Source organism: Manduca sexta, chromosome 16, assembly GCF_014839805.1.
Source record: "Manduca sexta isolate Smith_Timp_Sample1 chromosome 16, JHU_Msex_v1.0, whole genome shotgun sequence".
Lineage (NCBI taxonomy): Eukaryota > Metazoa > Arthropoda > Insecta > Lepidoptera > Sphingidae > Manduca > Manduca sexta.
The window spans coordinates 13,219,828-13,245,745 of record NC_051130.1 but is presented as its reverse complement, the minus strand read 5'-3'; the positions used below and the strand labels follow the sequence as shown (position 1 = coordinate 13,245,745).

General features: G+C 38.8%; 3 protein-coding genes across 4 annotated transcripts; 1 reads left to right on the top strand and 2 right to left on the bottom strand.

The window, feature by feature from the left end:
• Positions 1 to 784: 784 nt before the first annotated feature.
• Positions 785 to 10,887, bottom strand: LOC115452795. 2 transcript variants are annotated; one of them, XM_037439156.1, is made up of 10 exons: positions 10,659 to 10,887; positions 9,325 to 9,518; positions 8,952 to 9,058; positions 8,293 to 8,684; positions 7,893 to 8,007; positions 7,185 to 7,473; positions 6,864 to 7,054; positions 6,650 to 6,791; positions 5,829 to 6,161; positions 785 to 3,007 (listed from the first exon to the last, which is right to left on the bottom strand). In XM_037439156.1, exons 2-10 carry the CDS (start codon positions 9,511 to 9,513, stop codon positions 1,958 to 1,960), a joined length of 2,808 nt encoding a protein of 935 aa, XP_037295053.1. In that variant the 5' UTR covers positions 9,514 to 9,518; positions 10,659 to 10,887; the 3' UTR covers positions 785 to 1,957. The 2 variants fall into 2 exon arrangements, with proteins under 2 accessions (XP_037295053.1, XP_037295054.1); XM_037439157.1 differs by lacking the exon at positions 10,659 to 10,887 and adding an exon at positions 9,982 to 10,148.
• A 351-nt stretch (positions 10,888 to 11,238) lies between these two features.
• On the top strand, positions 11,239 to 12,677 carry LOC119189464 (NADH dehydrogenase [ubiquinone] iron-sulfur protein 3, mitochondrial-like). The gene has a single exon (XM_037439160.1). The coding sequence runs from the start codon at positions 11,338 to 11,340 to the stop codon at positions 12,136 to 12,138; it is 801 nt and encodes a 266-aa protein (XP_037295057.1). The 5' UTR covers positions 11,239 to 11,337; the 3' UTR covers positions 12,139 to 12,677.
• A 556-nt stretch (positions 12,678 to 13,233) lies between these two features.
• Positions 13,234 to 25,731, bottom strand: LOC115452793 (cactin). Its single transcript, XM_037439158.1, is given in 14 exon segments — positions 13,234 to 13,511; positions 13,851 to 13,995; positions 14,094 to 14,151; positions 14,154 to 14,253; positions 14,599 to 14,908; positions 19,421 to 19,559; positions 22,902 to 23,025; positions 23,314 to 23,466; positions 23,574 to 23,671; positions 23,674 to 23,709; positions 23,832 to 24,006; positions 24,658 to 24,895; positions 25,098 to 25,454; positions 25,533 to 25,731. Coding segments are annotated over 14 exon segments (2,124 nt in total). The 5' UTR covers positions 25,535 to 25,731; the 3' UTR covers positions 13,234 to 13,322.
• Between the last annotated feature and the right edge of the window lie 187 nt (positions 25,732 to 25,918).

Sequence of the window (25,918 nt, the reverse complement as noted above, 5' to 3'; positions counted from 1 at the left end):
CAGGTGTCATAGCAAAAATCCGCCTCCGATACTTGAATGGAAGCGCGTTCACTATAGACGGGTTGCAGTAGGGCGGGTCGGCGGAGCAAGTGACTACATCGTTAGCGCAAATTTAAACGCGCGTCTTATCCGCCCACCGAGTGTTACTATTTCAGTGACTGTTTTTAAAATTAGTGACTTATTTTTTATAACCAAGGACCTCATCTTTTGTTATACGTCACCTTCACTCAAAATGACCAGCTACGCTAATGAAGTCAATTGAATGTAACCGATACCCAGTAGACTTCTTAAGCCTTCTTTTTCATACTCTCTATATTTAATTTTAGGAATACCTATAATCACAATTTTCTATATCCTGGATATTGATCCCATGGGTCTTTACGCGAGTTCAATGACGGTTAGGATCAAGGTTAGCATAGTTCCCCAAAGTAAAAAACTACGTAGTTTGAATCTAGATGCTTGAAATTTATGTTACGAACACAGACGGGTGGGACACACACGTCACATACTCACGCTTTTATCCCTTAGACGCTAGGCAGAGGCTTCAGACTTGAAGACATCTTTTGGCATGTACATTCCGTCAGATGATGTCACAAGGGGCGACGGTGGCGCCATATCGGCATAAATACCAGGATGATACGCAACACAAAAAACCAATATTATCACGATCCGAGATCGAACCCGAGATCTCTTCATAGCAGTGGCTTTGCAATACAACAACGTCACCGAGTCAATCATGACAACTGCGGTAGGAACTCATAGGTAAGTACATAAAACAAAAAAGGTTTTCTCATAAAACTATAATTTTAGATAATATTGTAAAAAAGTATTATCACAGCGTCATAAAGTGTATGTAAACGGACGAGTGCCAGATTAGCTGCTTACTTACTTACTACTATATGACAGCAAATTTTTCTCTTGGTAGAAAACATTTTGTTTGATTAGATCAGAATCACAATATTTGAATATGCGGAGATATCCACTACCCTTATTACAATAATGAGGTATATAATACTTCACATAGAAAGCGTACTATTAAAGCTTATTATACTAATTAATCTAATTTAAATGCAGTTATGTAAAAAAATCGATTGGCATTTTTAATGTACTTTCTGTACAATTGATTTAAACTACGTCACTTCGGCCAGTGAAACAAAAGCCGCCCATCTGAAAAAATATTTCCATCACACTGTAAGGGATGATTACTCCATCCATTACCTAACAGGTTTCACACATCTGCATATTATATATAGTCATCAGAATATTTAGAATGTGGTTATTCTCGACTGGCCTTAGGGCAATAAAGTAGTTTTTTTTTTCTACTCATAAACAAATCAGGAATCAATTGGTATTTAAATACAGATTTTGTAGTTTGTTTTGTACCTGTAGAGCGTATCAAATGTGCGGTAATTATATATTTTTTTATTTGTCCAAACATCCTTATTGAATAACTTTTTTTAGTTAAGCTGCAATGGTGTTGATTTGATTTCCAAAGCATGCTACTCTGTTTCAATACAAAAACATCAATGAATTTTGAGGATTCGGGTATAATATAATAATACATCTGCCATTCGTCATATCATCTGTTGCAAATGCCTAAGTACTGTTTCAGAAAGCTACTTTACAATGGTCCAAAAATGTATTATTACTTATATTATTGTATTATTCATATGTGAAACTTACGTTAAAGTAAGATTTTAATATTAATCATATTAAAATAGTTGGTAACAATGAAATTTAGCCGAGGTCACAAAACAGCCTTCGTGAGATTCGGATACAATCAATATTTAAATCTATTAATGTAAACAAACTTTCAGGTTCGTCAGAGACACTTATGCTTATAAAGAAAAAACAATTTGTTTGTTATACCTTACGAACTAATCGGAGCTTTGTCATAACACGCATGCTTGAGATTTCTATAATAATTAGGAACAAGCACCATTCCCTGCCATGTGCCCTACGATTCAGGGACCCCGAAACCAGGCGGCGGGCGCAAACTGCCAGGAGGGGCATTTAGTAGGGGCCGGGGACCCCGCCTGGGGGGGAAGTATGGTCCGTGGGGAACAGGTCGACCGTGGTGAACGGGCGGGGGGTGGAATGATAGGGGTGGCCCCTGCTGCGGCGGGTACGATACAAAATTAAAGGAGTTGAATTGTCGATGTGGATCTGTAATATGTTGTCCGTGCAGTGGATGTGGCATGGGCGGGCCAAACATTGCGTGCGACGGATAATGTGGTGCGCCAAAATGTGGTGGGCCATAAGGTGGATATACCGAGTTGTGGATAGGTGACCCGTACGGCGGTCGCGAGATACACGAGCCGGGATGAGCTGGCGTTGGATGCGGCTGGGATGGAACAGGAAGTTCTTGAGTCGCAGGAGTGTTGTGCTGTTCATGTCCTGTGGGAGGCGCAGACGGGATGGGAGGGTTAGATGACGCGGGGGGTGCGGAAGGTGCAGAGGGTACAGAGAGTGGGGGGGCTGCAGAGACTGCAGAGGGCGCCAGTGAAAGCGAGGACGCGTGCAGTGCGCGGGTCACGGCTCCCATCATGAACCAGTGCGCCGCCATCGGGGACGACGCGCTCAGCTCGCGGTACATCTCGCACTCCACGAGGGACAGGCGCACGTCCTCGGCGCCGACCGGCGGCGGCTCCGGCGCGGGGGAGGGGGACGGAGGGGGCGACGACGACGACTCGGACGAGGGAGACAAACTCGTTTGGGATCCTGCCTCCGCCCGCAACAAAGGTATCCTCGTCAGCGGCGATGGAGGCGGCGAGGGAACCGGTGAGGGACCACCGGCCGGGCTGGATTCTGTGGGCGAGGAGGACGAGGACCTCGAGCAGCCGGGCGAGGAGGCTGAGGGCGGCAAGTCCACGGGCACGTGACGGCGATAGTCCTCCACGAACTGCAGAGCGATGCCGTCGCGCAGGTACTGCTCGATTTCAGCGAAGTTGGGCGTGGCGCCGGTCTCCAGCGCGTCGAACCGCGGGTACAGGTGCCACTCCGACGTCTGCAACGTGAACCACACATCACCACGTCATCAATACAAGCCATTAATACATGGAAATGCGGCGCGCAGACGTCGGAGGCTTTGCACCGCGGTTCGATGTTCCGCCAGTGGCGTGGCGTAGGGACGGCACCTCTAAGGAGGCGACGAAATGCGTAAAATAAAAGCTTTTAAAAATAACAACTTTGCCCTTACATCTGGGACGCATGTACTCATAACAATAGGGCTTTTTTGTTGAATAGGGGCTTTTTTTGCTCTCGCCCGGGACCTGTGGGTCAGTAAATTTTGAATCGGCCCTGGGTGGCTAAACCCACGCTACGCCACTGTTCCGCTCTTATCCAAACAATGTATAAGGGATTTAACATCGATATAACATTATTATAATGTGAGACATAGCATAGTAGAATACACTATTATGTTCCATAAATACATTAGTTTAGATATAGTTAACAATAAATTATACAGGGTCTGTTAGACATGAGGTTAATAAATGAAACTACATACTCGTCTTTACCTCTGCTAATATTGTGCCAAAGATCATCCAAGAGTAACGAATATCTTCACCAAAAATCCCAGTTTTACTTTCCTGATTTATTGATTATTTTGTAGTTTAGTGGGAATGTGGCCTGTGTGAGTGTTTTTTTGACTGAAAGTGTGATGTCGCCCTTGTGACGAATTCTCCTATAGTAATAGGAGGAGCATTAGAGCTCGAAAATTAAAATGAGTTTTTATTTATATTTTTTTCTACTTACCCTTTTTTATTTTACATCTACAGTTCGAGTAACTTATTGTAAATATTATTATTTTCAAGAATATAAGTATCTGGTTTCATTCGGTATCGCAGTATCAAAATGACCCTGTATAAGGACGAAAATTAGAGAACATGTAATTGATTGAATGTATTTTAATATTATCAATAATGTATATTAACTTTTAACATATAATTAATATTTTTTTATAATAATATAATAGTGATTGAGACACAACTTCAATGACTTAACATTATGAAATCATGTGCCTAAATCAACAATCAACATCATATTATGGTATACAAAGACATTCCATTTTGTTTAGCACCATCTCTAATTTATTTTTTATTAAGTAGGATCATATGCTACCATACTTATTAAATATCTATGGACTGTAAACCGTTATTACAAAATATATCATATTATATGAGTAATGATTCAGGCGTTTCTGGCGCCCGGAGTTTATTTTTAAAATGCCTTAGACTCGTCACACTTAAGTCATTATCATCATCATCATGATTTAAGTGTGACGATGGTGAAATGATGAGAAGTATATATTATGATCAGTCACTCAGGTTTAATAGTCTTAATGGGACCATCACGAAGTGTAGATGTGGCCACGACATACATGATACAGCCAATTTCAATAAACTAACGCGATCGATAACTTTAGATCGATAGTGGATCAATCCGAATAGAGTAAAGTGGAATGCACTTTAGAAAAAATGAACTGAAATGATCCTATTTGAGCTGTTAGTTATGATTCCAATAATGGCGTGGCAAAACGTCAGAAAGCACGGAAATACCGTCTAGTCTATACAAGGTCTGTGTAAGTGCGAGCGTGAGGCGGTTAATAAAGTTCATTTAACATGCTTAATAAGGAATTATTTTGATTGTTTTATGTTTACCATTGATCCCTACTTAACGATTGAAACGGCGGATAGTAAAACTATAAACTGAATCTTATGTAGTCCAATTTGGGCCAAACACAATAAACTCATGACACATAAACATAACAGGCGACTGGTAATGGCACTGAAATGTAAAACTTTTTAAACTATAGAGATGACTGTGACCGCAATAACTGTAAGACATAGATAAATTGATGCCAATTTTTCTGTTCATATCCTATTTGGTATTATTTTTTGGCGCAAAAGTCCCGTCTTAGAAGATCCGACTCCCGGCATAAAGCAAACATATCTATTAATCAATTTAATTTTCAACTACTACAGTAAGTACAACGTTCATGGATAAAAATATTTTTATAATGGTATATTCATATTATTTATTACAGTAAAATATTACCATAAATCACTGTTTTATTTATTTTCTATAATTTAGTTCGTCACGGATTTTTTTGTATCCCACAAATAACTATCACATGAGTTGAATATTTTTTTTCACAAGATTCGTAGGAACTATTCGTGTGGATGGAATGGTATATTATGTAGAAACACGTAAGAACTTCAGGAATGTTTCGAAATCCGAACAATTGATTCTTGAGAATATTGTTAGATTTTAGTAAAAATCTCTATACTCAACACTAATTTACTATAATTGATTGAAGTATTTTCGAAGTGTTATTACTCCTCAATTGTCATACTCTGTACTATTTACAGTTAAGTCCTATTGTGTATTTTCTTCTACTATATTTTAATTCATACAGGTCCAGATTAACTAGCCATTGCATTGCATTTGGGCTGACCTACCAAACGTCTCTTTATTAAATAAAATACATAGCCGCGCCACGCCAAGCTGTTATTTAAATAACAGCTTGGCGGGGCGCAGATGTTAACATCACCCCAGTAAAGTTCATAATTTGTCAAGTCTCATGTCAAACCAACACATCATCATGAATCCATACTCTTGGCCTGAGCGAGTCGTCGCTGCAGCAGCGCGCTGGACAGGCGCGGCGCGGGGGGCGCGGGGGGCGCGGGCTGTGCGGCGCGCGCGGGCTGCACGGCGGGTGCGCGCCAGTACGCGCTCGCGCTAGACCGCAGCGACGACGAGTCCGAGTCGGACGCGGTGTCGGAGTCTGTGTCCGGGGCGGGGTGGCGCAAACGACTCGCACTCACCGGCAGTGAAGAGTCGCGCGTCGGCTCGGCGTGGCCGAGGCGGATCATCTCGGTGGAGAGACAGACGTCGTCGTCGCCGGAGGTGTCGATGAGGAAGACGTCGAGCACGTTGTGGAGCGCGTGGAGCTGCACGACGTGCGCGACGAGGTGGCGCTGGTGCACGCGGCGCAGCAGGTGGTGCGAGGCGGCGCGCGGCCAGTGCGCGGCGTGCGGCGCGAGCTGCGCCAGGCGCGCGCGCACGGCCTGCTGCGGGAGCGCCGCCCAGCGCCGCGGCAGCGCGCGCAGCGAGCGCCACGACACCTGCTCCACCGTGCCGTAGTCCACCAGCCGCACCTGCGCACGCACGCACACACGCACACGATAACGTGACGGGACTACTTACTATAATAAACTATATACTGTTTATCAAATTAACGTATCTTTTTGAATCCCTCTTTTTCACTCTGCAAACGATTCTTATTCATTATAACAGGTTGTCATGTATTAACTGTAAAGTGTGAAAGTTACTGACATTTGCATTTACCTATAAGAGCACTATTTCCATTTTCTTGAAGCTGAATAAAAGTTTCAGACATCGTATTCACGACTATATAAATTATCATAGAAATAAGGTATATAATTATAGGTATATTCCCGAGTTATAATGAGTAACAAAAGGTATCGTCATCAGAGTTGACAAAATATAATTTTATTTATGGACGATGAAGGCAAGGAAAACCATCTCAAATTGTGAGATGAAATTGTAAGATATTTAAATATACAAAAAAGGCATCCTATTTGTTATAGTAGACACGGTATCTAGTGCCGTGTGCAGGCGGTACCTTGACGCAGTCTGCGTCGAGCTCGCGCACGACGAGCGCGCGGTGCCAGTCGTGCTCGTAGCGGCACGCGCAGTACTGCCCCGCGCGCACCGCGCCGCGCGCCAGCTCGCGCGAGCGCCCCTCGCCGCGCGAGTAGTACTCCCTGCAACACAGCGCGCGTCACCCTACTGCGTGTCCACTGACTCACTTGTGGTGAAGTCTATTGGGACATTACGTCATCTCATCCATCATTTCGTCGAGCGCGATGTGGTACTCTTCGCCGAGCCGCATGAGCCAGAAGTGCGAGGGCGAGTACACCTCGCCGACCATCACCTCGAGCATGACGCCGGGCCGGATGTCCGACAGTGGCGGCGGCGGCAGGCTGTCTGTGAACTTCATACAGTCTTCCGGGAACACGTCTGGGTCCTGCACATGCCGCATCAACACACACTATATTGTTTACATAGAAATCATGAACAGATCCCACATTACGAAACATTGGAGCTAAACCCTTATTTTTACTTTATACACCATAAAGCACAAGTGTCATAGTTACGTATTCAATGCCGGGCAGGGCATCGTCGACATCTGGCGCGGGCGTGTCGTGCGCGGGCGCGTGCGCAGCGGCGACGCGCTGGTAGTGTCGGTGCAGGCGGTGCAGGCGGTGCAGGCGGTGCAGGCGCGGCGCGGCGGGGGGCGGGGAGGCGGCGCGTGCGTCGCGGACGAGCCAGTCGCCGGAGTCCTCCAGCCGCGTCAGCACCACCTCCTCGCCCAGCGCGCACACCACGCTCACGATGCATGTGTAGCCCCACCGGCTGAACTCCAACTCCTTCTTATACCGCTCTCTGCAGACGTGTCAAACACACACATCTCAACACTTATGATCATCAGTACACTTATGAAATTGATGGTAAACAGTCATGAATTGATATTGTCTGATAAAAGGGATAGACATAGTACAGTAAAAAAAATCCAACAGTTTTTATTTGCCGCGAAGGCGAAATTGTATTACGATATAACTGCAGAGCTAGTCTCGAGATTGAATGGCAAACTAGGTAAACTGGAATTTCTGTCTGGAAAGTCTGGAATTTCTGCTCAATATGGCTTTAGGCTCCCCTACTATCATATCAAGGAATGGAAGGTTGGTTGCCTGGTTGCCCTAACATAAATGTATATATGTGTGTGTGCGTGTGTGTGTAGAAACGCGCGGGTGTGTGTGTGTGTATATGTTAATATTTAAATACTCAATTGCAGAACTCGTTACCTATACAGTCTTATGAGGTCCGTGCACAAAACCCCTTCAGGATGTTCAGCAATTATTTTCCGAATCTCTGTTTTGAGATGCTCAAACTTACTACACTTCAGGCTGCTGTTGTTACCTGTAAATGGTGCCAAGGTCTTAATTATTACCCCAACTTAAAACATTACAGAAAAAGTGATGAGGTTTCCCAAAAGCAACTCTAATTTACTATAAGTACATTTTTATTAACATTTCTATTAGCTAATTATTAGCTCATATAATATACCATTTATAATGTGACGTGAACCATGGGCATATCCATTTATTGCATAGGCTTTTCATTATGACAAGTTACTAAATCCATGATATATTGTGCCACAAACAAGATATTATTATACATAAATAAACAATAACTAATTCTCACTTGACAATGTTTGTCTTCCTGAATCAATGTCATCTTTTGAAAACTCATTTTCTTTATTAAATTTGTCACTGTCCAAACTATCTAACAAAGGTATTCGCTTTTTCAAGAAATTGTGTAAAGCGGTACTGGAGCCCATTGTGACTGTATTGTTTTCTATAATGTCTTCAACTTTCCTTTCTTTTTCTTCTACTTTTTGCTCAACTTTATGATGTTCGCAGTGCAATCCGTTTGTGAGTGTGGCAGCTGGGGTGTTAATGTCTAGAGACTTCTCCTCAGGCTTTGTTAAGTTGTCCATCTCTTCTACTTTTTTCTTATTTACAAATGATTCAAATATAAGATTTGTCTTTGGTGGTTGTATTTTTGAATGAGGTACACTGCGTCTCTTTGCTTTACTGTAAAATAAATCAGGTTTTTTATATTGGCGGAAACAACAGAAGTGTTTAATAATTATTAAAAGATAGAAACAACGAGCCAAATAATCTCTGTTAATAATGCACTCCATGTTAAATATAGCAATATGTCACAACTACAAAAGTCATTAGACCATCATCGCGAGTCATTAGAAATCTATAAACATTTGAGAATCACATTAACATTACAGTGCTCTGGAAGAACATATTGAATGAAAATATATATCAAATATTAATATTGTTACTTACTGTTTAGTTGTGCTAGACGCCTTCTGTTTCTGCACAAAGTTATCAATGTGTTTGAGTGTGTCCGGTACTATTAGTGTTAGAGTTGGATTAGAGGGTGTTCCAGTGAACTGAAATATTTTCCATAATGTTATGCCAATACTAAAACCTGTCTCCTGATTTTTAAGAGATTATCTTGATTGGGGATATCATATATAATTTGTATGTTATAAGATATCAAACATTGCAAACATGGTAAAATTCAACTATTCAAAGCATCACACTGCACCATTAGCTAGTCTCAGATCTAAATAAAAAAAAAACATAACTATTCATTTAAATACTCCTTAGAGACTATAAAAACAATGAAGTAATATATTCTATCATAAAGCCTTACCAGAAAGCAATCACTGCACATCTCCTTGAGAAATGTGAGTGGATCTTTGTAACCAAACTTCCTCAATGGCACATGCCCTCCCATCATTTCACGGTAGTCGCGCAACAAAGAGCGCACATTTACCTCTGAAGGACTGGACACCACCAGAGATCGTAATGATGACTTCAACTGTCTTATCTCCTCCTCCATTTTATCTGTGCATTTAAATTAAAAGATAATTGTGATACCATGCAACTTTAATACCAAGTTTACACAGTTTTATAAGCTACTTAAACATATATTTTTTTATTTATTATCATATTTAAAAATATTTAATTCTTTTAGTTTATTTAATCTTATTCTTGGTTTGACTGGAACTCCAGGATAGATAAGCTTATTATACTCTGATATATATATGACTTTATTGGAGTAAATGATGGTTAAAGTAAAAAATATTCTCTAAATTAATGAAAAAATCTATCATACAAATTAAAATATCAGTTAATTATAAATTTTCTTCTTGAGTCACTCTGTTATTGGTGAAAACTGTATGACAATTCATTTGGTATAGTTTGAGTTCATAATGTTCACACAGCCAAACACAACAGGAAACATTTATTTTGTAATATGTAAGGATACAGCCCCTTTAAAATATAAATATTTCTAATACATAACTACCTCATAGACCATTTGCAGTAGATTAGCATAGTTTAAGCCTACAGTTATGTACATCATACATTTGGTACAGTCCTTTTTGTAAGATAAATATCTTTATTTTGTATTATTTTTTGTAAGTTAAATATTTTTTGTTCTATCATTATTTCATAAGTAAATAATACCTATTGAAATAAATTCCATAGTATTTGTCCTGCCAAGATTTGCAAAAATATATTTTAACATTAACATAACAAAACAAATATTTAATTATTGAGGTAGAATATCGGAAAGGTGCGCCAAGGTGCGTTCTGCGTACCGAATCGCCAAGTATAATTTATTTAAACTTGTTAAATTAACATGTGTTAATGTATTACCACTTCTTTTTTATCAATAAATTTGTCTGTATAGTTTAGGTATCATGAAAATACAAAAGCCGAAGGGTTTTCGATGATTCGCAATAATAGGCACACCAGCATTATTGTTTACACCCAATGACAGTACATATAGTTAGTTTACATCTATTTGTTTTGAATATTTATTCAAATCTACCGACATTATTACTTTGAAACATAACCTGTTCAATACATTTTTCTCAAGTTTTATGAACTAATACTGATTTACTATATAATCCAACATATATAAAAGATTAACAAAAGAATTTCTAAATCTTACAAAATTAAGTTTTATGTTACAAATACCTAAAGGTAATCGTTATGTCCACCGCAGCACTAATTTTATTTAACTGACGAATCAAGCCCCACTGCCTATTACGGCTACAACTATAATAAGAAATGGGTCCTTTTTTTTTTACATAATTTAATACTTTTCTATATAAATCGAAACGAATTGTTTTTATAATGTTTAGAGCAAACTAGAGTTTAGAGCAAATTAAAATTTTGCATCTGTAAACCAGAGACAAATTGAGTCTCGAAAGTCGGTGCAAAGAGAATTATAAGAAAAAATAATAATATGGAAACTCGATATCTATGTCAAATAAAATGTTCATCCAATAATCTTACTATTGTTAATGTTATTATACATAATATTATATACCTAATAGCATTTGGTAAATAAATATTATATGCATGTATGGGTAGTAAAATTGTAACATATTATAACAAAAATTTAAGTAACCAGATGAAAGTGGAAAGTTTACTATAAGTCGTGTGAATTTATGCACAAAGTTGTTATTTTGTTCATTTTTACGGTAAATACCTACCAATATTTATTGTATCTTTGTTCAATGTTTCAAAACATGACATTTCTTGAACAAAATTGACGTTTGACAGATGTGACACTAGATTTTGTTATGGCGTGCGCGATTTTCTATCGAACTCGAATTACGTAAGGTTAATTGTAAATTTCATTTAGTGCGCAATGTCTTTTCTATTCAATCGCACCGTGAGTTCAGGCCGCAGCCTAGGGCGCATCGTATTTAACAATGCCAAAGCCCCTCTGGTTCAACGCGTTGCAACGAAGACCGACCAAGCAACTCCAGCTGTAGAGACCCGACCTACTGTTGCTAAATTAGACCCTTTGCAAAAATCGCAGCTGATAGATTTCGGCAAGTATGTGGCGGAATGTTTGCCCAAATATGTTCAGAAAGTTCAGATCACCGCTGGAAACGAATTGGAGGTTCTCATTCCGTCTGAAGCAGTAATTCCAGTGTTACAGTTCTTAAAAGACCATCACAACGCGCAGTTCGCGAACCTGGTAGATATCGCAGGCATGGACGTGCCGAGCCGGCCCAACAGGTTCGAGATCATCTACAACTTGTTGTCGCTGCGATACAACGCTCGCATCAGGGTAAAGACGTACACGGATGAGCTGACGCCAGTGGACTCCGCGTGCGAGGTGTTCAAGGCCGCTAACTGGTACGAGCGAGAGATCTGGGACATGTTTGGAGTGTTCTTTGCAAACCATCCTGATCTGAGGAGAATCTTAACTGATTATGGTTTTGAAGGCCATCCATTCAGGAAGGACTTCCCACTGAGTGGTTATGTAGAGGTCAGATATGACGATGAGCAGAAACGAGTGGTGGTGGAGCCACTGGAGTTGGCTCAGGAGTTCAGACGGTTTGAGCTTAGTGCCCCATGGGAACAGTTCCCCAACTTCCGCAGCAACCCTGCTGCTGAGGAAGTCGTAAACCCTGGCGAGGACAAACCTAAGCAAGAGTAAATACTTTTGTGGTGTAGTATAATGATTAAATAAATAGGTGAATCACTGATTTCTTGGTTTATTTATGTAAAAAGTAATGAAGCATTTATAAAACAAACTTCAATAACATACTTTGCTGTAAGATGATATTGATTAATTGATAAATATCTAAAATTATTGTATAACGCACTTATTTCATTAAAAAGTGTATGAAACAGTAGATAGGAAATGTACAGAGAATTAAGAAGCTGAGCTAATTGTATCTGCCAGTTTTTAAGGTCTCCTTAGAAGTTCAACTTACAAAATAACTGATTTAATATTGGGACAGTGTTATTGGTTCAATGTGTGATCCCTACATAGCCCCCACATTGTCATGTGAATATAATTAAGCATGCTGTAGTCTGTTAGAAAGGTTGAAGAAACAATATTGTGTTACATGTATTGAAAATATTGTTATCTGAAAGAGCACATATTCTCTAATACTGTATCTCATACAATGTTTGCAAATTAATAACAGATTATATAAAAAAAACTGTAGATCCAATAAATGCAAAAATATATTTTTATTTTATTTGATAATATAAACACTATAGACATTTTATGTTCAGATTTAAAGGATGTAATTTAATGCTCTTAGATTTATGTAGCAAAACACCTAATGATAACATTTGAGATAACCTAAAGAAGCCAGAAGATATATTATGTTTAACAACTACCAGCACAGAGCATTAAAAAACCAGTTATACATATATTGTACAACATGGTAAATGGGAACACTAACATGGTTGTTAAAATTATTGTGTATTCTCTCCAATAATACCTTTAAAATAATAATTAAGTATTCAGTCTACATTCTCTGTACTATCAAGTCATGAAAACAAAAATTATATTTTCAGATAAGTCTTGGTTTGTAAAAGAAACCAAAGTTACTTAATTATAGTTAAAAATATAGATGGAGTACTATGAATAAACCTACAAATATTAAACTGCAGGAATCAACTGCTTTATATGCAATGGTAATGTTTATTAAAAGTCGCAGCTTAGTACAATAATTTAGTTATTTTCCTATACTATACATACCTTAAAGGGACACATATTTTCAATAAAACCATCATACAAGCAAAATAATATAAACTTACAATAACCCATTTTATTGCAATCCATGTTACATACAATAAATGTATACAATATAGGTAAACAGCACACTACCGGCGATAGCGGTATCGCTTGAAGTGGAACCACAGTTGGAAGATGTTGTTGTGGAAATGGCAGCGGAAGCCCCGCTTGTACGAGTACTCCCACTCGCGGTTCACGATCTTGAATGCAATGTCCTCGTATGGAGGGCCTGCGTGGAACCGCAGCACCGCAAAGTCTGGGTTGTCTGGACATGGTTTCTGTAAAGAAATTACAATTGTTCAGGTTACTGATATTAAAATCAATTGATTAGAGAAAACTAAGTATGTGAATGTTGAGCATTAATATACTTTGAACCATTCTTTAGTAGTATACAAGTAGCTATCACAAATTTCATTCGTCTAATTATTCATTATTTAAAAACTATATTCTTTAATAAAAAAAGTTAATAATTTGTGCCTTTCATCCATTCTTCTGTAAAAATTATCCAGAATGATCCTAGCAAGCACACATGCAGGTCATTCCAAAATATTATTATGCTTAATTGATTACATGAGACATCAAATTCTATATTAAAGAAGGTCAAATAGATCCCTTACTAGTGAAAACTCTGGAGTAGCATTCTTGTCTATAAGGTCCGGGTAGAATATGTTGAACTTGTAGCCCTGCACGATCTTCGGCGGCGGGTTGTCCATGTCGTAGTGGGTCTGGTTGTACTTGTTCCACTCGAATCCAGTATGTACTCTGTAAAAGTTTTATACTGAATTGTAGTATAAGCGCGACATACACACATGTTGGGTTTAACACTTGGTATACCCTATTTAAATGTGAGAGTGGTTTACCTGTTGAAGTATCTGGGTTTCCTTGGTCGGTACTTGTCGGCCCACAGACAGGGTTGGTCGGCAGCACGTGCTCGACGCTGAACTGCGCCTCCTCGGCCGACGAGCCTATCGCACGACGCGCCTCGCGCTCCAACGCGTCGCCCGACCGCGCAGCGCCCGCCTGCACACACACATACACTCTCAATTTATCAAATTGCTCATGTCGTCATTTCATGTCAAACTGATGGATGTTTGAAGTATAAACTCATGTTAATTAAACTTCAGATATTGGTCGCAAGTTTATTGGTTTATGTTTTTAAATCAGAAATGAGGTGAATGAATAGATGGGATATTTGATGCTAAATGACAATCAAAGGAATTGTGAGTTACCAAGTTTTAAGAAAAACGGCAAAAGAAATAGGAAAGTGTATCTGCAAGATGGGAATGCATGTTGGTTTTGTGTGTAATGATCATTGTAGTGACAAAGACTTATGTATGGTAGTAGACAGCAGTGTGGGGCAGTTACGTTGTCGGGCGTGTGCGCGGCCTTGTGTTGCGCGGCGTGCAGCGCGGCGCGCAGGAAGTGCACGCGCTGCGCGTCCTCGCGCGGCTCCAGCAGCAGCGTGCCGGGCTCCAGCGCGCCCGCGCCCAGCAGCGCCGGCGAGTAGCGCCCCGAGCGGTACAGCGCCACGCACGCCTCCTCCGCCGCCTCCGCGCCTGCCGCCTCCTCCGCCTCCGCCGCCGTCTCTGCCGACTGCTCTGCGTGGCGAGAGCTCGACGATTCCGAAAGAGGTTCGGGCGGCTCGCTTTGCTGGGCAGTATCCACTGACTGACCACTGGAAGTCACAAAAAAAATATTATAATAGTCACATCTCATCACTTTTTTCTAGTAACTAGTAAATGGCTCACACATTGCATTACGCAATACGAAAAACCAACATTCAATACATATGGATGCAATATTTATATTTAGTTAATATATTCTAAATACTGATGAAATATTGTCGTGAAATCCTTAATTGTGTACTCACTTATAAAGATTTTTAAACCCATTACTTTCAACTAGCTAACGCCCAATTAAAAGTTGAAGATCTCTTACAAGAAAATAGCACATTAAAGAAACAGATTATTCAACAAACTGAGAAAACTGACCCCAAATTAACATTATTATATGAAAACAAATCACAGATAAATATAGCTAACAAAAAAAGAAGAAGAAAATATTATACGAAAAATACAAACAAAATATCCACAAAAGAAGCATTCAATATAAATTTTAATACGCCAATAGATGGCGACACTATGTTCACTAAGGATTGTGCAAGGAACACACAAACAGAAATCAATGAGTGTCTGGCTATGTCATTCGGAAATAACTCAAAAGATGGCGTCCTAAATAGAACCATAACACTTTCCTGTAATCAAGATACCGATGACCATCGCTTTATATACATATACGGAGGACTACAATGTAGAGGTTTTGCTGAAAAAATAATAAGATCCAGAATGAACACGAAATATGAAAAATATAAAGTAGTCTCTATAATAAAACCCCACGCGCCAACACACGAAATACTCCAAGTCTTGTAAATGAAGTAGAAGATACTCCGGGTAATTATATAATTTTAGGTGTAGGACAAGATGACGCAAATCCTGCTCACCTGGCCATAGAACTAGCAACCACATTGAATAAATTTAAATATACTAATATAATCATTCTAAATGTTACACATAATCCATATCTAAATGAGTGGAAATTAAACAATCAACTCAAACAGATCTGTAATAATATCAAACATTGTAGTTTTCTTTTATCTCGCAAAACACATACAAAAAAAATGTGTTCTCAAACATTGCCACAAAGAAAATTAATTTATTGATCGATAGCGATTATGCAGATAAACATTTACCAAATATAAAAAATAGTATTAAAACAAATGATTTTTGCAAAAAGGGTACGATCCCGTACTATTTTTCAATAATCAAAAAGAATTTGAATTTTGAAGATTCTAATCTGCGTGACTCGAATATTACAAACATTCATAATAAAATGGACCATAGTACATTTTTTCGCAAATACAAATAAAGGATACACTGAAACATCACGTTCTTTGTATAAAAGTAAATACCATGTCAACAAAAAAAGTAATGACCTCATTACGTTATTTCACCAGAATATAGCTGGTTTATTAAATAAATTAGAGCAGATAGAGATATGTGTAGAAGAGTTTCAAATAGAAAAGAGCCCGGTACAAATACTATGTTTTACCGAGACCTTTCTTCGATCTGGTGACGAGATAAATGTCCGTATACGCAATTTTAATCTAGCTAGCCATTTTTCAAGAAAAACGAGAAACGTGGAGGTGTTTGTATTCTAGTGGATAAGTCTATAGAGTATAAAATTATTCCGCTATGTAATTATGTATCATCTGAAAAGTCTTTTGAATGCTGTGGTATTGATATACCATCACTTCAATGTATTGTTATTTGTATATACAGAATACCGGGATCAAATGTATCTACCTTCTTTGATAAATTAGAAACGCTCATGCATAAACTTAATTTTAAGGAAAATAGACGAATCGTTATAACTGGAGATTTGAACATAAATACATTGAAGAACGATGACACATCTTATAAATTAAAAGACTTTCTACTCTCTCATAATCTCATACCACACATAACTGAACCCACACGACAACAAACCTGCATTGATCACATTCTTAGTAGTATTAAAGGAGCTGTAGGTAAAGTACATCATCTATATTTATCTGACCACAATACTGGTCAGAGTTTATCGCTTCCCCATGAAATGTGAACAAATAAAACCACTATATATGTATATTACTAGACGAGATTATGATGAAGAAAATATAGTAAAATTTCAAAATTGTATATCAAGTTTGTCATGGCAAGAGGTACTAAATGAAGCAAACTGTAATAAAGCTTATGATCTGTTCTATGAGACATTTCTACTATTTTATGATTTATGTTTTCCCCGGTAAAAAACAATTAAAACAAGGGTAAATTTAACGACACCAAAATGGTTAACAAAAGGTATAAAGATATGTTCTATTACAAAAAGAAAACTAAGATACATAAGCTATAAAGATAAAAACGATGAAACTAAATCTAATTACATAAAATACAATAAACTATTTAAAAAATGTATAACATGTTCTAAAAAGATCTTAAATAACAAATATATTTTAAATTCTACAAATAAATGTAAAGCAACTTGGGACATAATTGGCGACAAACTAAATAGTACACAAAATAATAAAAATATAAAAGAGATCATTCATAATGAACGATTAATATCGAATCCAATAGACATTGCAAATACATTCAATGATTTTTATATTACAAAACAAATAAACCTAAAATACATACTCCTAACTACAAATTAATTAACACTGTTGACTCTACTATTTTCTTAAGGCCTTGCACCGAGTATGAAATATTAAAAACTATTGTGTCGTTAAGAACTACAAACGCCGTAGGTTATGATGCAATATCAACTAAAATAATAAAACGATGTAATAGCGAGCTCTCATCAATACTTTGCTATATTGTAAACCTTTCCTTTGAAAACGGCGTTTTTCCCGAAAAAATGAAAATGTCCGTAGTTAAGCCAGTACACAAAAGAGACAATAAAGAAAAAGTAAACAATTATCGTCCCATTACGCTAATTCCAGTATTCTCAAAAATATTTGAAAAAATAATGCACGCCCGTATTACCACATTCCTAAATAAACATAATATTTTAACAAAAGAACAAAATGGATTCCAAAAAAACAAGTCCTCACACTAGCGGCCTTCTCTATAATAAACACTGTGACCAAATCTCTAGATAAAAGAAAACGTGTATCAGCGGTATTTTTTGATATGTCCAGTGCTTTCGATTTTGTCGACCATCAAATATTGCTGCGAAAATGTGACTTATATGGCATTAGAGGGAAGGCGTTGGAATGGATTGACAGTTACCTGAGTCATCGAAAGCAATGTGTGGAGATTACCCATGTTGACTCGAATTTAATGACTACGTCACACAGGTCCACTTATAGGGAAAATAAATTCGGTGTCCCCCAGGGTAGTGTTCTAGGACCTCTATTGTTTTTAATATATATAAATGATATTCCGAAAGCAACTAGACATAAATGTACATTATTCGCAGATGATATTTCAGTAGTAATTACACAAGATGATAATAATTTTGACTATACACAAACCTTAAATAATACAATAGAAAATATATCAAAGTGGTTAGATGATAACAACCTAACTGCTAACATAAATAAGACAAAAATAATTCAATTTAAAAATTACAATAACAAGACTAATAGTTTAAAAATAAATTATCATAACCAAGAAATTAATGAAGTAAATGAAGTAAAATTTTTAGGTATCACACTAGACGAAAACTGCAACTGGAAAGCTCATATTAAAACAACTTGTACCAAAATAAACAGATTTGTATACGGACTCAGAAAAATAAGAAAACTAGCTAGTGAAAAACTGCCTTAATGGCGTATCATGGATATGTCGGATCCATACTACGATACGGCATATTGTTATGGGGAAACTCAACAGATATAGGTAGGGTGTTCATAGCACAAAAAAAGTGTCTCCGGGCAATATGCGGGGTCGCACCACTAGATTCATGCAAACCACTGTTCAGAAAATTAAAACTGCTCACTCTAACTTCAATATATATATATTAGAAATTGGTATATTTGTCAAAAAACATTCTGAGTTGTTTGAAAAAGTATGTCAAAATAATAAATACACCATCAGAGATCCAACTAAGCTAAAACTAAATTCAATGTCAACCACTCTGTATAAAAGAAATACCGGTTGTATGACCATTCAAATATATAATAAAATACCGAAAACCTTACGTGAACTACCTTTTACCTTATTTATTAATAGATTAAAGAAATGGCTCATAGATAAATGTTTCTATACAATTAAAGAATTTTTGGAATGTAAACATATATAGTAATATAATAGTAACCCCCAGATGAACATGGGTTTTATAGTTAGATATAATATAATAATATTATGTATAGAAAATCATGTAATTTGTATGAGTAAACTACACCTAAAAGGGAATAGATATAATAAATAATAGGTAATTTGCCTAACTACGTTCTCTAATTATAAGTACGTATATAATTTTTTTGCATACCGTTGGAACGGTGAAACATGTTGCACATGTAAGATATTTAACATCATAATTTATACCATGTTTTATGTAAAATAAATTGATTTGATTTGATTTGATTCATAAATCTTAAACAATCCATGCAAGAGCGCAAGTAATGATAACACGAAATAGTAATGACCTGGTGTCGGGGCGCTGGTCGTCGGACAGGGGGTGCGCGGGCTGCGCGGGATGCACGCCCTGCTCCTGCTTGAGCATGTGCAGCTTGCGGCGCAGGTTGCGCTGGTGGCGGTCGCGCAGGCGCGCGCGGGCCATGTGCGCTGTAACAAACATCTACTGTGTATACTGCTCACACGGAGGACACTTGTGTTGCGACTCCAACACACATACTAAATGTGTTATACATTCTGTTTCAAGCGGCGATAGCCTAGCTGGGTGTGGAACGGACTGCCAAGACGAATGTCCGCAGGTTCAAATCCCAAGGGCACACACCTCTGACTTTTCTAAAATCATGTGTGTATTCTTTGTGAATTTATCGTTCGCTTCAACGGTGAAGGAAAACATCGTGAGGAAACCTGCACATCTGAGAAGTTCTCTATAGGAATTTCGAAGGTGTGTGAAGTCTACCAATGCGCACTAGGACAGCATGGTGGACTAAGGCCTAATCCCTCTCAGTAGTAGAGGAGGCCAGTATTCAGCAGTGGGCAAGTATATAATACAGGGCTGATATTATTATACATTCTTTTAACATTGTAGTCAATCCTTAGTGTAAATATCACCAGTTGTGGTGTATCATTATGCAAAAGACTTATTTGCCCGGTTAGTTAGTTGGCTGCCTCGGTGAAATTAAACTAATTTTCGGATTCTATCGCAGTGCTAGTATTTTATTTTCTCCCGACGTTTCGAAGACTTTGCAGCCTTCATGGTCACGGGGGGGACTGAGGTGTTGTTCATCCGTAAAGTCAAAGTTACAATATCTACCTACATTTTACAATTATACAACTTTTTTAAATTTTAGCTGTTGGTGGTCCGATCTACGCAGAATGAGCTCACAGTGTCTTGAAGTCTGGCAGCCGGTCTTTTGGGTTCCGATTTAATTAAATGTAGAACTGGATCCCAGGCTTGTGCAAGCTTCCAACCATCTTCCCTATTGAAATTAGGATGTTTTTAATTTCAATAGCCTCGCGAATCATCCTAGGCAGGAATCGGTGTTCTTTGGCGAGGATTTGTGGCTTGTCTAGTCGCAGATAATGATTGGCGCCTCCCTCAGAGTGTTCAGCGACTGCAGACTTCGTCGAGCGTCGGTGTTTCACGTCAGCTATATGTTCTTTTACGCGGGTCCCTATATTTCTTTTTGTTTGCCCGATATAAGAGAGGCCACAGTTGCAATCTATTTTGTATACTCCCGGTTCTTGTAGAGGTATGTGACACTTGACAGGTGGTAAAATTGACTAATCTTCTTAGGCGGCTTAAAATAAGTTTTATGGAAGCACGCTTCAAGATGTAGCCAATCTTGTCGGTGACTCCTCTTACATATGGTAATACAACCGGAACACGTTCAACTGTGGCTGGTTTCACTCGGTTTCTGTGACGGCGGCGTGGAATTTGGAGCTTGTTGTCTCGCAGTACTTGCTTGACATGTTGCAGCTCAGCGGCCAGGTGTTTCTCGTCACAGATTCCTTGTGCTCTCTGAAACAAAGATTTGCCCACGGTAGCTAACTGTTTTGGGTGGTGATGAGATTCACCGTTCAGATATTTATCAGTATGGGTCTGTTTCCGATATACAGTATGACTTAAGGTCTGATTAGGATTACGGATGATTAAAACATCTAAGAAAGCAAGAGATTTATTGTGTTCTAACTCCATAGTAAATTGGATTTTATTGTTGATGGAGTTAAGGTGATTTAAAAATGCAGTTACTTTATCAGATGGTATTTTGGTAAAATAACAGCATCAGAATTGTATCTAAGAAGTTAGCAGAGAATAACATTCCTGTGGAATATGCAGAACTACTCCAACATTGCCTTACATCTGGCTATATGTTGTGGAATAATCAGTTCTATGTACAAGTTGAGGGGGTAGCGATGGGCTCCCTGTATCTCCGGTAGTCGCCGATATATTTATGGAGGACTTCGAGGAGACAGCCCTGAGTACAGCCCCGGTCACTCCAAGGTTTTATAAACGGTACGTAGACGATACTTTCACAATTTTACCATCTGATAAAGTAACTGCATTTTTAAATCACCTTAACTCCATCAACAATAAAATCCAATTTACTATGGAGTTAGAACACAATAAATCTCTTGCTTTCTTAGATGTTTTAATCATCCGTAATCCTAATCAGACCTTAAGTCATACTGTATATCGGAAACAGACCCATACTGATAAATATCTGAACGGTGAATCTCATCACCACCCAAAACAGTTAGCTACCGTGGGCAAATCTTTGTTTCAGAGAGCACAAGGAATCTGTGACGAGAAACACCTGGCCGCTGAGCTGCAACATGTCAAGCAAGTACTGCGAGACAACAAGCTCCAAATTCCACGCCGCCGTCACAGAAACCGAGTGAAACCAGCCACAGTTGAACGTGTTCCGGTTGTATTACCATATGTAAGAGGAGTCACCGACAAGATTGGCTACATCTTGAAGCGTGCTTCCATAAAAACTTATTTTAAGCCGCCTAAGAAGATTAGTCAATTTTACCACCTGTCAAGTGTCACATACCTCTACAAGAACCGGGAGTATACAAAATAGATTGCAACTGTGGCCTCTCTTATATCGGGCAAACAAAAAGAAATATAGGGACCCGCGTAAAAGAACATATAGCTGACGTGAAACACCGACGCTCGACGAAGTCTGCAGTCGCTGAACACTCTGAGGGAGGCGCCAATCATTATCTGCGACTAGACAAGCCACAAATCCTCGCCAAAGAACACCGATTCCTGCCTAGGATGATTCGCGAGGCTATTGAAATTAAAAACATCCTAATTTCAATAGGGAAGATGGTTGGAAGCTTGCACAAGCCTGGGATCCAGTTCTACATTTAATTAAATCGGAACCCAAAAGACCGGCTGCCAGACTTCAAGACACTGTGAGCTCATTCTGCGTAGATCGGACCACCAACAGCTAAAATTTAAAAAAGTTGTATAATTGTAAAATGTAGGTAGATATTGTAACTTTGACTTTTCGGATGAACAACACCTCAGTCCCCCCCGTGACCATGAAGGCTGCAAAGTCTTCGAAACGTCGGGAGAAAATAAAATACTAGCACCGCGATAGAATCCGAAAATTAGTTTAATTTCAATGTCTAACATTCGCGTAAACATAAGAAATCATTATGCCTCGGTGACTTTGTTGCATTACGGTACAACTGCAGTGGTACAGTGCTGAGGTCGGGTTTGATCCCTGGGTCGGGCAAGTGATATTGAGTTTTTCAACTCAGTATCAGTCCAGAGTCTGGAATGAGAGTCCGATATGGCGATAGGCTTGCTCCCTATCACATCATGGGACGAAATACTCACGACGGAGTGTGGGTTCACTAGTGTCACCTTTACCTACCCTCCCCCTTTGGAGATAAAAGGCTTGAGTATGTGTGTATTTAGTTATATAGTAACACTGTTAATATTAGTATACAAAAACTAGCAGTAAAACATACACTAACCTTTTAGCTGACTGAGCAAACTCTCCCAGTAGCCGATGTCGACGCCGTCTCTCTTCCCGCTAATCTTTTGTTCAATCTGAGTTTGTAAAGCTTCCAGTTGACTGCCTGTTTTTCCTTTGAAAATCTGTGCAAACAAAAAAATTATCAATATATAATCACATATTTTGTTTTATTGTACTTGGTATAACTGACAATACCTGACCAAATATTATGTAGTGTAGACCAACGAGAAAAGTTCATAGCTCCACTAATAGTTGTTACAAAAGCAGGTGCACATCGGACGCGTCACGTCGAAAAGAGCCACTATCATGTTTATTTACTGTTGTATGTGTATCTCCTTCTTTTGGTTACAATATATCCTCCACCCTGACGCCTCAAAAATGATATTTTGCGTTGTGCGATAGTGTGGTACCTGGGCGACGTCGTCCGCGACAGCTTGGTGCACGCCGTCGCGGCGGGCGGCGGGCGCGGCCACGCGGCGCAGCTTGTTCACCTCGTCCGACACGATCGTGCCGACGTCCTCCCAGTACGACTGGTTCTCGCTGCTCTCTAGTTCTTTGTACACCTGCACCAAAATACACAAAGTTTGTCAACATAGCATTCATGATACACATATTTAGTGTGTTGCATTTCTTGGGAATATTCAAATCAATACATTTCAATTGGTCCTACCTTAATATCCTCGAGGAGATCTTCGAGATCCTGCATCTGTAATCCATTGAGATATGTGTACGGCTCGTGCATCTCCAGCGCGTCCACGCATTCTTTCGGAACTTTACATACCATGCCAGCAAGTCAATCGGTTTGGCTATGGACAAAAGTATAACTATTTATAAATATTTTGGAAACAAAAGACCTGAAATAATTACTAAGATATTATTGTTCCAACCACAAAAGGGACATAAATGGAAATGGCTGAAGATGCCATACCTCTTCCATCTCGGATACGTATCGCAGAGCGCAGGCGCGCCTGTTTTAAGTGGAAGGCGTCCTCGTGTCGCGCCCATGAGGAGAACTGCGCAGCCTCGCGCGCACGCGCCGCCGCCGACGCCTCCGCCTCCCGCGCCGCGCGCTCCGCCTCGCGCTCAAGACGGCGCTGCTTCACCTACACAACAAAAATATGTTTGGAAGTGTTAGGAGAAAGGATGTTAATTTACAATAGGCTCTATGGCCATATTATAGTATACAAATTTAATTTTTTTGGGTTCTGTTTCATTTTGTAGGCAGTTTATGTATGTTAAAAAGTTTATATTTTTACTTTCTTGTTAGTAAAATGAATCCCAACAGAACCAATACAAAAAGAATCATCAGAATACAACTTGGTTTTATGGAGTTCTCGTGAGTACTTTCAGATGTTAAAGAATTATACTATTGATATTTAAATGGTTCCAATCATTAACTAAACAAAATCTAAAACAGACTATTCAAAAATTAGTAAAAAAATACACATAGATGAACATGAATCAAAGGATTTGCACAATATAGAAAATACTACTTGTGTGAATCGCACTTCTGAGGGCTTGTAACCGAGGCTTGCATTAGTCCCCTTACCCCATAACACCGGCAACACTATCAGCACAAAAAAAAAGTGGTGAGACATGTCTTTGTGAATAAAATGACATATACATGTAAGTGTATATGTTTGTATGTACACTTTTAAAAGCTGAAACATTCATAGTAATTTATCATACCTCCAAATTACCCCATCCAAATTTAAGTATTAACTAGTAATAACATGCTTAATAATGTATAATACCTTTTCAAGTTCAATTTTGTTTTCTAACTGTTTTTGCCTGTTCAAAGCTTCCAGTTCATTCCGGGATACATTTTTTACTCCTTCTTTGGCTAGTTTCTTAGTCCATACAAAGGTGTTGGTGAGTGCAGAGTCTCCAAATGGATTGTCCTGGTTGGTGTAGCACTGGTACTCTGTGTCCCATCCCATGCGCTCTCGTCTCTTGCGCTCTTTCTCCTGTTTCTCACGTAGCCTACGAGCTCTGGAACCAAAATATTTGTATAACTATTATTGTGGTTCACACAGACAGTTAAATTATTGTCTCACTATATGTGACAAAGAACACCTGCTGACTGACTAAATTGTTTTTTGATTTTATACACAAAAAATGTATGTTACATACTGTTATGCAATACTATGTACTTTGTATTAAACCAAACTACAACAAGGACCTTACAACTCACCTCTTCTCCTCTGGAGTCTCATTAGCCTTGAGAGCTTCCTTCTGCTTTCTCTTCTCCTCTTTCAGACGGAGCCTCTCAGCCTCCAGCCGCTGCAATAGCTTCAGCTCCTCCTCGTCGCTGTCAGTGGAGCTGCTGCTACTGCTCGAGGAAGAGTGACGCTTCTTCTTCTTTTTCTTCTTTTTGTCCTTACTTTTCGACCTATGCCTTGATTTTGATCTATGGTTTGGTTTCGAAGAATGTGTTTTGGTGGATGGAGATCTGTCGCTTCTATTGCGGCTCCGTGCTCGGCGATCCTTATGTCGGTCCAAGGAGGCGCTTTTGGATCGCTCCTCACGTCTCACGTCCATCCTTGAAGACCTACAAGTTTTTTTAGACAGTATTTACTTTGTATTAAACTTTGTCCTATAAATTACTTAGATATCGATGAGTATTTACATGATTTGTTGAGACTTGGTTAATATCGAATACTAGTAAACATCACCACTCGCCAGTTGCAATGGAATCTGGCGTACATTAAAATATATGACGCATCACTTGTAAAATATTGTGTATTTGTAATAAATTCAAATTAAAAATAACACTGCACGCAGCTTACTTTCCAAATCAAAATCCAAATGTCAAATTTCTTGATTGTCAAATGTAAACAGATTATAAAATCTTGCAACAGAGGTTACAAGCATTCGACGTGGAAAGATAACAACTTTTTATATGAGAATCATAGAGTAAGTTATTACTTACTGTATGATTCTCATACTACGTAAGAATGAGTATAGGGCCTATTATAATTCTCTTTGATAGTGCCTATGCCCTATTATTGAAAA